Below are 13391 nucleotides of genomic sequence, written 5' to 3' on the forward strand. Positions count from 1 at the left end.
AAACAAATCATAAAGAATACATGTATTCATGCGTTAGCTAGAACGTGGCATCAACCGACCAGCAAGTCTACAGGAATTATTTCACGTATCTCCGAGCAGACCAAGTAAACACGGATTATGTGGACTGGTCAAAAGAAAACGACCCGTTTTATTTTTTTGGAGAACGTTGAAGTTATCAAAAACTCAGCGGCAGAAAATAATCTATATAAAAATTAAAGGCACAAAACGGAGATATGCCAAAGTACTTTACTCTCAGACTTAATGGAAAATGCATTTTACCTGTAGCGAGTAATCCCCTTTGGATCATATGCCTAGTAGATCCTGGTATAAAAGACGATTTTTGATTAAACTGATTGCAACTGAGTGCGCCAACACAAATATATATATCAAAAAAAAACATTGTTAACAAAGAATTTATTTAACTATCAAATTGAGTAATTATCAATGGTGAGGACGAGTAAAAGCGGGCCAGTTAAAGAAATCTATAGCAAATATAATTACAGCTGCATAATATTGTTGTTGTGTACGGCTCGTTTTCTATTTATTCTACAATAATGTAATGGTTACCAGGCCATGACCAGCTGTATCATAACAGCAATCATTTTGCTGATCTTTTCCAGCATTATAAGAACCTCCCCCTCCTCCACAAGAATCATCTACATGTTTCCCACTGCTTCCTCCGGAATACCCTCCACCACCCCCTCCACCGTAACCCGCACCACCACCACCACCAAAACCACCAGAACCATCTTTAGGAGATGGCACGAAACTCTGTCCACCCACTCCTCCTTCAAGAAATCCTTTACCCCCTTCTCCACCACTAAGCTTGTTGGTAACGGTCTTCTCAGTTCCACTTCTTCCACTGGAGTAAAAACCACCGCCGCCACCACCTGAAAAAATAAAATAAGCTGACTCATTCCCATTCGTGTATTTAACGATTCTAAACTTAGCAGTGTCATGCAATGGAGGTTTGCCTAAAAAGATTATCCGGGTTGTCCACGCACCATAAAGAAGGAGGGTTATCAAAGTATACTTTCCGTATCTTTCAATAACAAGTGAACAGTTGCGTTTGTTGTTGCTGTCAACCAAATTTTCGGCAGTTTCCGACATTTGAAAAGTGTATTTCGACAGCTTAAGTTGAACATCCGATGAACAAATGCTTTTCCCAAACACCGAGAAAGTTTTGAGGCAGATATTTAAAGCCGGTGAATCAACTGAGGTCGAATTAAATGTGTGTTATGGGAAACTGACTTTGGTGAAGTGAATGTAATCATTCTCAGTTTTACTCTCACCTGACCGTTTATCATCACCAATCATTGCACCGTGTCCATCTCTGCCTCCTGACCATGAGTTGTACCCAGGATTCCCTGACGTGTTTGTGCTGGCATCACATCCCTCGTATCTTGATTTTACAGTTCTGAGGCCTCCTCCGCCTCCAGCCACTATCAAAGACATATTGCTTCCTCCCACTACAAATGTTCCTCCACCACCTCCAGAACTCCCGCGGTTGTTCCTTATTCCTCCTTCTTGACCAATAAGAATTCCAATCATTTCTCCTTTGGATAAGTTGAACGTGCCAGTCATTCTTGCACCTCTTCCTCTGTATTGTGAACTGTTCTGGGTTTTATCAAACCCCCCTGCTGCTCCTACTGCTTCTATTCTGTATTGACCAGTGTACGGCACAGTCCACTGTTGAATACCGCTGGACAGTGTAACTTGATCGTCATGATCCTGATCTGTGTAGTGACTACCGAGTGACGTTGGACCATCTTTTCCACTTGCTCCAAGACTCGTAAAGGTAGCATTGAATCCTGAGTAATTAAGAAACATCAACAGTCTGAAGTTCAGGTAACAAATTATGTACCTCAAAACTGTAGCTCAGGCGTCAAATTGCCATCTAACGATAGAAATGTGGCAAAACCCATAATTTGTTGCAAGTAAAGAAAAAAAAATAACATCTTGATTGACCACTTGCCAATAGGGCTTTTCAGGGATAGTCCGGCTATTTAAAAGACATAACCGACGTACTGAGAGCAAGTCCAGCTAATCTCAGGATGATAAAATCCTTTAATCAATTTAAAAGCAAAGTTAGACACGGCATTGATGGAAAACAGGATTAGTTTAATATTTAAATTAGGATTTACTACTTCAGTTTTTATTAATTAGTATTTAGCATGGACTGTTTATTAGTAGTTTATTAGTATTAATTTATATATATGTCTGAATTTATGAAAACCGTGTTAAAGACTTTGCACCAAAATAGCGGGCATGTTTTTGGAAAATCGGTTAGAAAATGTACATAAATATGGCCATGTCGTACCGAGAGTGCTATCTACCTCGTGTACTCTTAACAGAGTCCATACCATGCCTATACAAGCCTTTGAAGTCGCTGCAAATGAGTCGAACGAGCCAAACAAAGCTAAATTAGAGCTTACATTGATCATTTGGTTCGCCGCGGCACTAATTTAGACAGGCTTAACCTCTGCGATTTCACCTAAATGACCTCACTATGTCTTTACTGTGGGTTAAATCAGCCAGTCACGCTAACAAGAGCATGGTAAGCAGTGGAATCGGTTATTTACCGCTATATTTCAGCCAAAAAGTAGCCGTTACGTGACATTTCATCTCAATATCTGACCGGATTCGCAAAAACGTAGCCATAGAATTTGACTTGTCACTGATAATCTTGCTACAATTCTGTCCCAGAGCTAGCTTTCCACGAGGCTTATCGTAGCTCAAATAGCAGCAAATAACTCTCCTGTATGCCTTTTGAGGCCAGGAAGACTAAATTCACCGTCTTTTCGTTGAATCATGAATTGTACAATTTAATTAAGAGTGCTTTTAACATGAAATTGGAGTCTAAATCAACACGAACGTACAGATATCAAAACCGCGGCGGAGAGCCAATCTATTGCTTTCTAAAGGCCTGCATCGTCCTAAATGGACTGAACAAGAGCTTCCTACATCGAGAATCGATTGAAATTCAGACAAACTAGGCCATAGTTAGCAGTAAGCGAACACTCAACATGTTGTCGTTACGTCAATTATCGCCCGGAAGCCACGCAAATAAATTTCTTCCGCGCTAGCGAATCACAGACAGTTCTGATACTTAGCTAAGCCGAGAACGCCTAAAATTGATAAAACAAGGAAATTCTACTCACGATCAGCGCTTGACCTCATGTTCTTCTCTCTCCTCGTGGCCATGTTTTGCTGGCAAATAGCAATGTCCCGGATGTACTTCAATTTTGTCGAGCGCGCAATGGCACATCCAGATTTCAACAGATTTTTTTTTTCTAAGTCTTTAGCTACATCAAAGTTCAAAGCAAATGACGCCAACAGCAGCTAGAAATGTCTAGTCCATTGCACGTCTAAGCCCTAAATTGATGTGGCTAAAGAATTTTGCTGTCTAAAGCAAGCACAACATTATCGCCACAGGGCAAACGGCCTTCTGTTACGGGACTAAATGTGACCCGTACAGTTTACACATTTCCTCAGGCCCGCCTCACGTACGATAATGGACGACGCTTACTAGCAAATCGTTAGACTTGGGCCTTCATTGGACTTAATGATGTCCTCGGGCAGACTTCCTTTAGACAGCAAATACAGAACGCTAATCGGTCGCTCCTTGTCAGAGTCACCGCGCGAACTGAATTCAGACGAGTGTAGCCTGGGCTAAAATTCACGCAAATTGAAAAGGGGGTGGGGGGGGGGTGGTCGATAAATGATGAAAAAAAATACCTAAATAAATGAAAGATGCGGCAGGGAGTTTCTAAATTCCATGCTAGGTAAGATTTACAAGTTGCTGTCATAGCGAAAGCAGAAAAAAAAAATGAAAAAAAACAACTAAATCAAAAAACACTTGATTCAGTCTTCAACACCGTTTTCATAAATCCAGACATATATATATAACTTTAAATATTAGTATTACCTGATGAGTTTTAACCGTGTATAAAGAAATGTTAAATAAAAATAAAATGAAAAAATAAAAATGGAAAGGGAGATGACTTTGAACACGGGAACTCCTGACAATTAAGACCAGCGCCATAAGCAATGAGCCGGTCAGACTGCCTCAGTAGTAATGAAAAGTAAAAAAAAATGCTGATATTTTGTACCAATTTACAGTCAGTATTTTTGCCCACGTGCGCCAAAATAGATCTTTACCGTATTCCACTCAAGTGCGTGCAAACAATAACACCACAACGATACTCCAGTGACATCTCGGCTAGGCGCCAATGTTCGTTGGAATGCGGATAAGGTCTATCGTTAGGTTTTGTAATGTTTTCATTTTGGTTTTAGGGCCACCCAAGTGTTACAATATGATCCAAAATGAAAGCGCCCTGGAAAGAGCCCGAACTGATTTGAAATTTTCAATTATATTTAAACATTTACAATGCACAAATATATCTTCAACAATTTGGTGAATAATTTGTTCCAACAGTGCAGGTTTTTTGCAAGTTGTAGTTTTAAAAGTCTAACTTTATAGGATAATACAACTAAAACGTAACACTATCGGAATTAATTGTGGAGACGAAAATCGTGTTAGCGGGAAAGTCGCCTGATATGAATCAATTCAAGAACAAGGTTTACGTCTCAAACTTATCGGTCTATTGTGTCGTCTTTAACAACGGGAAAATCCGACTCGTTATTAACGTAAACCATCCAGAATTTTAAAAAAAAGGAGCCTGAAACTAGAAATTTAGCTATTGGCTATTTCCGAGTTGCTTACACCTCTGTTTCAAAACGGGTCCTCGTTTAAAAAATTTATACATCAAAATGAGTTTGATTGGCTTGAAGATAGTGGCCCAGGTCCAAGCCAAGTCTCGTTATTAAACAGAGGCAACCGGTAGCTCGGGGTGCTTTTCTATTCGACCAAAAACAGCTTTTTGAATTTCCGGAAATTTTCGGTGACGAAAGGAACAGCATTTTCCGGAAAAAGGACGAACGCGGGAGGTATATCCAAATCTTAGATAATTCCTCAATGAGAATGTTTCTTCCCCTTAATTTTTCTTCTGAAATTTCGTCAATTTTCGGTTGAATGGTTCGCATGCCTGAAATTCAAAAATGTTCGCATTTTTCTGAAACTTTCCAAAGAAATTTCCGTACCATCATTACCCGTCTGGAAAGTTCCACGATTTTTTGATTGAATGGAAAGGGCCCCACCTCTGCGATAGAGTGATAACCTGGCCTCCACTCGCTTAGTCATCGTCCCCAATTACAGCGGGCGTCAATACGCATGCGCCACAATGTGAACATGACGTAGCGCCATGATCTACTCTGATAAACAGACTCCCGCTTAGATAAAGAGCTAATTATTTCAAACTTAAAAACCGGTAACTGATCTGCCATATCTGGTTTTTACAAGTAACAACAACAGCTCGCCTCCAGCACACACTTGTAAATATCCATTCAAATCGGGCAGTCAAGTTGTATTTGTCATTTACAGTGTGCCTTGTGTATTGACCAATTTCCAACCTTGTAATTTCTCGCTGTGGTTAATTAAAACACACTACATATAGCATTAGTTACCAGTGAAATACGATTAAGGTAAGATAAGTAAGGTACCGTGCATCTGTACTCTGATAAAGCACGCTGTTTCAGCCAATCAGAGTGCTTGATTTGTTCAATTACAGGGCATGTATGGAACGTTGTTACAGAGACTGTATAGGCACGTAGACGACTTTCCACTAAATATCAGAACAAAAAGTCTCTAATATATTCGAGCAGTGTACGAATTATTTAGTTATTTAATTTTATTTATTGTATATTTTGTTTGTGTAATTATTATTAATGGCGAGCCAAAAGCATACAGATCAATAAGCCGCTCATATTATTTGTGTCTATCACTCATAGTGGGTCGTGTGTGTTGTCCAGTTTATAAGTTTGTCATTACTCACTGTCGTAAAATTAAAACACAAAGCAATAGTTACCAGCGCAGTTCATTCCATCTCCATGAAATCCATCTTTGCAAGTGCAGTTATAGGATCCCCGGGTGTTGTTACAAACAGCATTAACACTACAGCTGTGTGTTCCGTTCGCACATTCATCGATATCTAAAACAACAAAACGAATCTAATTGCAAAACGTTTCATTGAAATGGTATGCTTACCAAACTTTTCGCCCTGACATGTCAGTGTCTTATCGCCGGCTCACATATACTGAGTTATTGCATAGTTATTTCTTCACATATACGATATTAAGTAACTTACCAATGTCCGATAAAGTTACCCGCTTTTGAATAATAGTTTCAACAAGATGCACGAGATTGACTGTGTTACAAATAGTTACCAGTGCACTTTATTCCATCTCCATAAAATCCATCTTTGCACGTGCAGTTATAGGATCCCCGGGTGTTGTCACACACAGCACCGTAGACATCACATTTGTGTGTTCCGTCGGTACACTCGTCAATATCTAACACAATAAAAAGATTCCTGTAGAATATCTGTATCGTAACGACAATTGTTATTAAATTATCTTATATTATTGTTCTTATATTCCGTGTGATCTCCTAGCATGAACTGCCTGCTAAACGTTTCAAAAACAGAATCCGACAACAGCAGCAGTAGTAATAGCAGTCACAGCAACAGCAACAACAGAAATAATAATAATAATAATAATAAAATATTTATATAGCGCCAATCCACTATTTGTCCATGGCGCTTTACATTAAATAAAAAAAATATTTAAAAAGCTAAAAAAGGGGAGGGGAAAAAAAAATAAAAAATAAAATAATAATAATCTAAAAATTAAAAGAGTTAAAAAGCTTGTTTAAAAAGATATGTTTTTAAATGCCGTTTAAAAATGTCAATCGAACTACTGGATCTTAGTTCAAGTGGGATCGAGTTCCATAGTCTCGGTGCCGCCACAGCAAATGCTCTCTCTCCATATGTTTTCAGTCTAGCTTTCGGGGTCGCCAGAAGGTGTTGAGAGGACGATCTTAATTTCCGTTGAGAGGTGTTGTACTTAAGTAATTCACTGATGTAGTAAGGCGCTGTTCCATTGAGAGCTTTGTAGACCAGTAGGAGAACTTTAAAAATTATACGGTAGCAAACAGGTAACCAGTGGAGCTGTTTTAGGACAGGGGTGATATGATCAAATTTCCTAGTACGCGTAACGACTCGAGCTGCTGTATTAGATTTATAGTTGCAACTCCCTGTTATAACTTCTCATTCTTGGTATTTAAGCCCCTCAAAATTTTCGGCATTGCTAAGTTGAGTAAGACCCCTAATAACAAGAGAATGTGTCAGTACCGTTTTCACAGTCATGGCCAGTAAACCCGCGAATACACAAACACTGGTAATCTCTGTCTGTAAAACCGGCCTGGCAGGTTGCGTTGTTCTTGCAAGGTTTCTTTGCACAAGCATTCTTCAACGAAAAGAACAAAATAGCCGTTATTAAGGGAGCATCCATTGACGATATTCAACGGTTAAAACACATAAAAACGCTATTTTACCAGGTCATACTGTTGCTATGGTAACTTATTTTATAATGAAAATGATTACAATGTGTTTACCAATGATTTGACAGTTTATATATACATATGCTATGATTGTAGCAACTGATAAAGAGTGGTTATAATGACCCATCAAAATCTAAGTCTTGGAAAGTGTTGCAAACTGTTGTCAGCCACCTTCAGTTATTATCTTCATGATTACCTCGGCTTCGCGATACACATAACTTTCGCTCTTCGCGAGGTCGTCTGAGTGGTCATAAGTAGCGTTATTCAGATCACATTTGTGTCGTCCATTTGCCTCTTCCTTCTTGTTAAAATTATAACTGACACAGTTTGGCTCCAGAAGGCATTTCAGTCGGCAGGTATGCTCATTGATGACGTCAGTAGTTCGTATCACGTGGTTTTCCAGCCGTTGACCATGGATTGGATCAATGGTGAATCGCAATTTACGACAGTGACCTGAAGAATGAAAATTTTGACATACCTTTATGTTATCATTTGAAATAATTTCTAGCGAAGTCAGTAAAATGAAAGATAAAGACAATAACAATGCGATGAAAAGTGAGGTCATAAATCTCTTTTTCTGTTTGAGTCAATTTAGATGTTTATATTATTTTAAATAACGAGTTATTCCTTGCAAAGAAACTTCAACTTTTTTTAAGCACATTTAGGGCGTGAGGCTCGACTTAGGTTTTCGGGTTAATAGAGCTATTACATGAAATGGTGCTATTAACGAGACGCAAAAACTCGAAATAAAATATCAAGGCTCGAGGTATAGAGAAGAAGAAAGAAGAAAATAGAGAAAAATATTGCTCGGGTGGCTATTAACCAAAAACAGATTTTACAAGAGAAACATGAAAACGCACGACTTCTGTTTTGGCGATACGAGAGTTACGGAGACAAGTTGGAAATTTCTTGTAATTTATCGCTACCGAAAACTTAAGTGTCAAAACCACCTGTACACATCTTCCTATACATAGTAATACTTTGATGTTAAATATAATCGCTCCCTAAATGAGAAATGTTTTACCTCTCCATCGTTTTACTGGATGAATAACCATTGGGCTTTTACAGCCCTCATTGCGGACGCGCTACAGGTTTTTAAAAATATGGTTCATGGCTGTTCCGAAAACGCGGAGTGCGGAGTGCGGAGTGCGGAGTGCGAAGTTCGGAGTGTAAGAAAACATTTAAAAAATAATATAAAAAAAAAAAAAACAGAGATAAAACGAATATAAAAGTGATTTTAAAAAATAATTAGATACATAAATAAACTACAAATATAAATTTCGACTTAGTGCAACTTAACCTCTTTATTTATTTGTTTCTTTATTTGTCAATCTACATTTTTTATCTTACCATTTTTCAGCGCTGAAAATTTTTCAAGGTTTTAGTTTGGACTTCATCAATCAAATTGCGAGAACTTTAGGACGCGCAGTTGACAAGTTGTTGAATGGTTCAAGTGCTAATTTATACGGGCAGTTAAATTTTGGAAAACAAAGCGTGAATTTGTTTCGGGCAACAGGGCTTCCCAAGGAAACCGAAGGTGTAATTTCTCACATTTTCTAGACATGGTCGAAACTGGACTGTTCTTTACTTTTATTTCCTAAAAGTGAACTGCTAACTATGAAAATCGTGAGTTAAATATACTATTTGGACTGAATGAAATATACGCGATATGAACAATCCGCTTCACGCGGTGTGAATTTTTTAATAATTATTATTTTTATTTCTTAAATTTCCATTTCTAGTTTATTTATGTATTTAATTATTCTTTTAATTCACTTCTAAATTTGTTTTATTTCTATTTTTTTCTTTTTAATTTTTTTTTTTCCACTCCGCACTCCGCACTCCACGTTTTCGGAATAGCCATGGTTCATGCCTTAAGGACGTTCGCGCGAAAATTTTCCGGTCGATAGATATTTTTAAATTTTTACGGCAGTCAGATCATGAGTTACTTGTGACAGAAATGTAAAAAAAAATGGGGTCACCGACTTCGTTTTAGAGATAAAGCGTGTCGAAAACTACCCTGATTTTGAAAAATTGGCGCACGTAATTCAGCATGGTCTACAGGGGTTTATAGTAAACAGAGGCAAACGATCTTAGTCATATTTTGTAGAAGTAGGTCTGTTGCGTAAATAATTCCAAATTTTACCAATGTTTTCACAAAACCTAACCCTACAAAAGGCATTTGAAACTGTCGCACAGATAAACGAAGAGCTTAAAAAAATCAATTCGATGGTGCATTTTGCAAAAAAATTCAAACTTCTAAGTCGATAGATTTCCTTAATTTTTTCGGTAAACGTAGAAAATTGTTAGAGAAAATGAGCCATCAAAAGAAAACTAGGGATTACTTAGCGCGCTGTCATGCACGACGTGGCGTGTGAATTTGCGTGCGCAGTAAGGATGCGCAGAAACAGTTAGCGCGAACGTCGTTAATTCAAGTCATCACTGCCGCGAACCAAACCAGCTGGTTGAACATTTTTACATTTTGTTTGTTTGTTTGTTTGTTTTTTTAGATCGTCTAAATTGTACCAAAGCAACAAGAAAATTATTTGTGATGAAGACAATTGACTTCTATTTTCGCCTTAGTATGTATATAGAGAGACTTTCTTGCGTTTCACGAAGAGAACGATAGACATTGCATTTGCTTCTTGACACGTTCTACTAAAAAACCGCGTCTTAGATTTTTGACGCGTGCATTTGTTCTTTTTTAACAATAGGATTAAGTCAGAGGAGACAAATCATCAGCACTTCCTTTGAAAAAATGACGATTATGCGAAAACGGAAAAAGAAAACAAACATCGCAGACACTGTTTTCGAGAGAAACTATCTAACAATAAGCTGGCCAAATTTCAATCAAATGGGTTAAGGAGCTGCTGACTTGAAGTTAAAAACGTAGGCTTAACTTTCCGAAATTTTCGTTCCGAGAAAAAAGAAAATGTATTTTTTGCGGCATCTTACCCGCAATAGAATTATAACGCCTAAACGTCAATGATGTTTACCAGAGAGGGATCATCTTGCAATAACAATAGGCGTTTGACGGGTGATATGCAGCAGGCCAAATCTTTACGCGGGAGGTGGCGGGAATACACTGTATCTTCCGCCTTGCCGTTGCAGACGAAAACGGACACGACCTCTTCTTTTTTTTCGAAGGCATTTGAACCAATCTAGCGAATGTATTGCGTGATAAAATGATACCACGATACCATGTGATTTGTTTCGTGACGTGTTGACTTACAAGTAACTCCAAAATGACAGGACTTGTCACGGGTAATCAAAACAATTAACGTGTAACAAACTTCAACGTCCAATAACTTTGCACTGGAAAAATATTTTTTTGTGAATGTTTTTTTTAAAAGAAAGCTCTTGAAAAACTTTATCTAAACATCAGTCTCCAAATCACAAATTTCGAAAATTAGCACTATGAACCCTGGCTGATACGTTAAGCAATGTTTTAAAACAAAACACAAGCTTCATCTGTTTAGAAAGTTTCAATAACCATTCATTCTGTCTAAGGACAAATTATTTATTATTCTTTAGTAAATATTTTTTTGTCATTCTTTACTCGATCTATTCATCAATCATCAATCAAAGTCTGGTAAAATTTCGGATATCATATTTTTTGTAGACTAGAAACTCAGTCAAGGGAAAGAAAGCAGACGAGTAAGTAGTTGTTTCTTCGTATGGGTTCAATTCAGTCAATCGTCTTTGAATGTTAACTTCGTTGCAGAAAAAAAAACTTTAAGCGACGTCTTTCCTCCGCAGACTCCACACGAATGGCTTAACTGTTATTCTGCTTTAAGAATCGAAGATAATTTGGTGAGACTCATAATGCGGAGTTTTAGCGCTAGGTATAACTTCAGAGGCAAAAACTTCGAAAATTTATAGAGCTTCAGATTTAAATATTTCGGCAACGCCAGCCTTGAAGCATCTCGAGACAGTGCAGCTAGAAACAAAGTTGGAACAACAGTGAGAATGTGCTGGTTTGGACGGTTTGAGGAAAACAAATGAAATTTTCTTTGGACTCGAGCTAGCATAATTGTGTGATTTTTTTTTTTTTTTTTTTTTTTTTACTGGGTTTATTTTACTAGAAACGTAGCTAACTAGTTACGCCGGAGTTTGAAAACTTTATTTATTATTGGAATATTTCTTAAGTTTTCAATCAAACTTCCATCGTCATAGTTTTTAGGACCTCGGCTTGACTGGCAAAGACAAACATGCGCAACTGAAAATATACGGTGTGACTGAATCAAGCAGTTATACGATCGAATAAACCAAGCTTGTTATTTGAAATTATCTTCTGCGGAACGAAATAATGTCGGCCAAGCTAATAACTGAAAGTTGAGACACGGAAACCTCGAGCAGGTGATCAAAATCATGCAAAAGAAAACACTTATTAAACATCCTTCTTTAATGTAAACTAAATGTAATGTTTTTCAGTTTTGATATCTTTTATTGAGGATGAGTCTGAAGTTTTTAATTTTGTTTTGACAAGGTGAGACTAGCACGAATGTTGTTCAAAGCTAATTGCGTACTGAATTAATCTCAAGTTAAGTTTAAAAAAAGCTTCGTCTTAGCGGTGTATTTAATGTGACTTATTACATGCAATGTGGTCGGTCTACTTCTACACAAACCGTTTAGTTTTTTTTTTTTTAAAGAAAGTGTTTGGAAAAACAACAATTGAATTCTATGAAAATAACTAGTTGTTACTTCAACTCAGTTTTAAGCAATATCATCTGAGTACTAATTCATCAATTTTTCATTTTGCGCAAATTTGAGAGTAATTTGCAGGGTAGTTTTGGCAAATGACAGTTTGATATCTCAGGTAAAAATATCACATTTAATTTCTCTGTTCTCGTTTTATTTTTGAACAACAGAATCGGCCATTAAACAGACCTCCAAATTGTTATTATTGAGAAACGGCAATCATTTCAAGTTTCGCTTCTTCATGAACCTTCATTCAGGTTGTTAAAAACATTATCAAAACAGTCTTGCTTTCCGTTTAGCGCGCACCATTATATTTCCCGGCGCAAGATACACATTCTTTTTTCTTTTGAACGAAATCCGAATTGATGTTTAGTCAGAAGGAAACTTTTGATTTCGAACCTTTCTTTTCGTAAGAACAGACCTTTTATGTTCTTAAGTTACCTTATCCATACCCCGATTTCTGCAAATGACAGTGATCGTTGAAAAAATACCACATTGTCATTTCTCATTTCGCGTTTTATTTTTGAACAACCGGATCGGCCATTACACAGACCCGCAAATTGTGATTATCATGTAGCAGCAGTCATTTCAAGTTTCGCTTCTTCACGAACCTTCCTTCAGGTTGTCAAAAACATTAACAAAACAGTCTTGCCTCCCGTTTAGAGTGTACCATTTCCAGGCGCAGCATAAGGATTCTTAATTCTCTTTAGTTTTAAAAGATTCGTGGGGAATCGGAATAAATGTCTGTTCAGATAAAAACTTTTGATTTCGACCCTTTGTCTTCATAAAGAAAGAACTTTTACGTTTTTAAGTTATTTAATTCATTTTCTGAAGCCCTGCACCTCTTCAGAAATTTACAACCATATAACTTCAGAGGCCAAAACTTTGAAAAGTTGCTTAGCTTAGTTTTGCATTTTTGGAAAACTCCGGTACTAAGGCATCTCGAGTAGGTGCATGTGGCACCGGTGAAATTTGGTTTGGACGGTTTGAGTTCACCAAACGTGTCCTGAAATTCTCTTTGAACTCGAGCATAATTGCGTGAACTTACTTTCAGTGTAAGTCTTTTTTGACTGAGGATAAGTCATGAACTTTGTAACTTTTTTTTGAGAAAATGAGTCTCGTACGACAATTGCTAAACATGCACATTTGCATGTGCATGTCAAAGCCACCTGTTTGAATTAGGTGTAAGTTAAGTTATAAAACCTCCTCTCGGCGATGTATTAAATTTGAC

General features: G+C 37.4%; 1 protein-coding gene across 1 annotated transcript in view; it reads right to left on the reverse strand.

Annotated features, from left to right (window-relative positions):
- Positions 1-476: 476 nt before the first annotated feature.
- LOC145488932 (uncharacterized) overlaps positions 477-13391 on the reverse strand; it is a 43105-nt gene continuing 30190 nt past the window's right edge. Inside the window, exons 8-10 of the mRNA XM_081467787.1 lie at positions 5928-6050; positions 1315-1811; positions 477-927 (exon numbers count right to left, since the gene is read on the reverse strand). Coding sequence (XP_081323913.1) covers positions 547-927; positions 1315-1811; positions 5928-6050 — 1001 coding nt within the window. The 3' untranslated portion in view covers positions 477-546. The remainder of the gene's footprint in view (positions 928-1314; positions 1812-5927; positions 6051-13391) is intronic.

This window comes from Orbicella franksi, chromosome 6, assembly GCF_964199315.1.
Source record: "Orbicella franksi chromosome 6, jaOrbFran1.1, whole genome shotgun sequence".
Taxonomy (NCBI): Eukaryota; Metazoa; Cnidaria; class Anthozoa; order Scleractinia; family Merulinidae; genus Orbicella; species Orbicella franksi.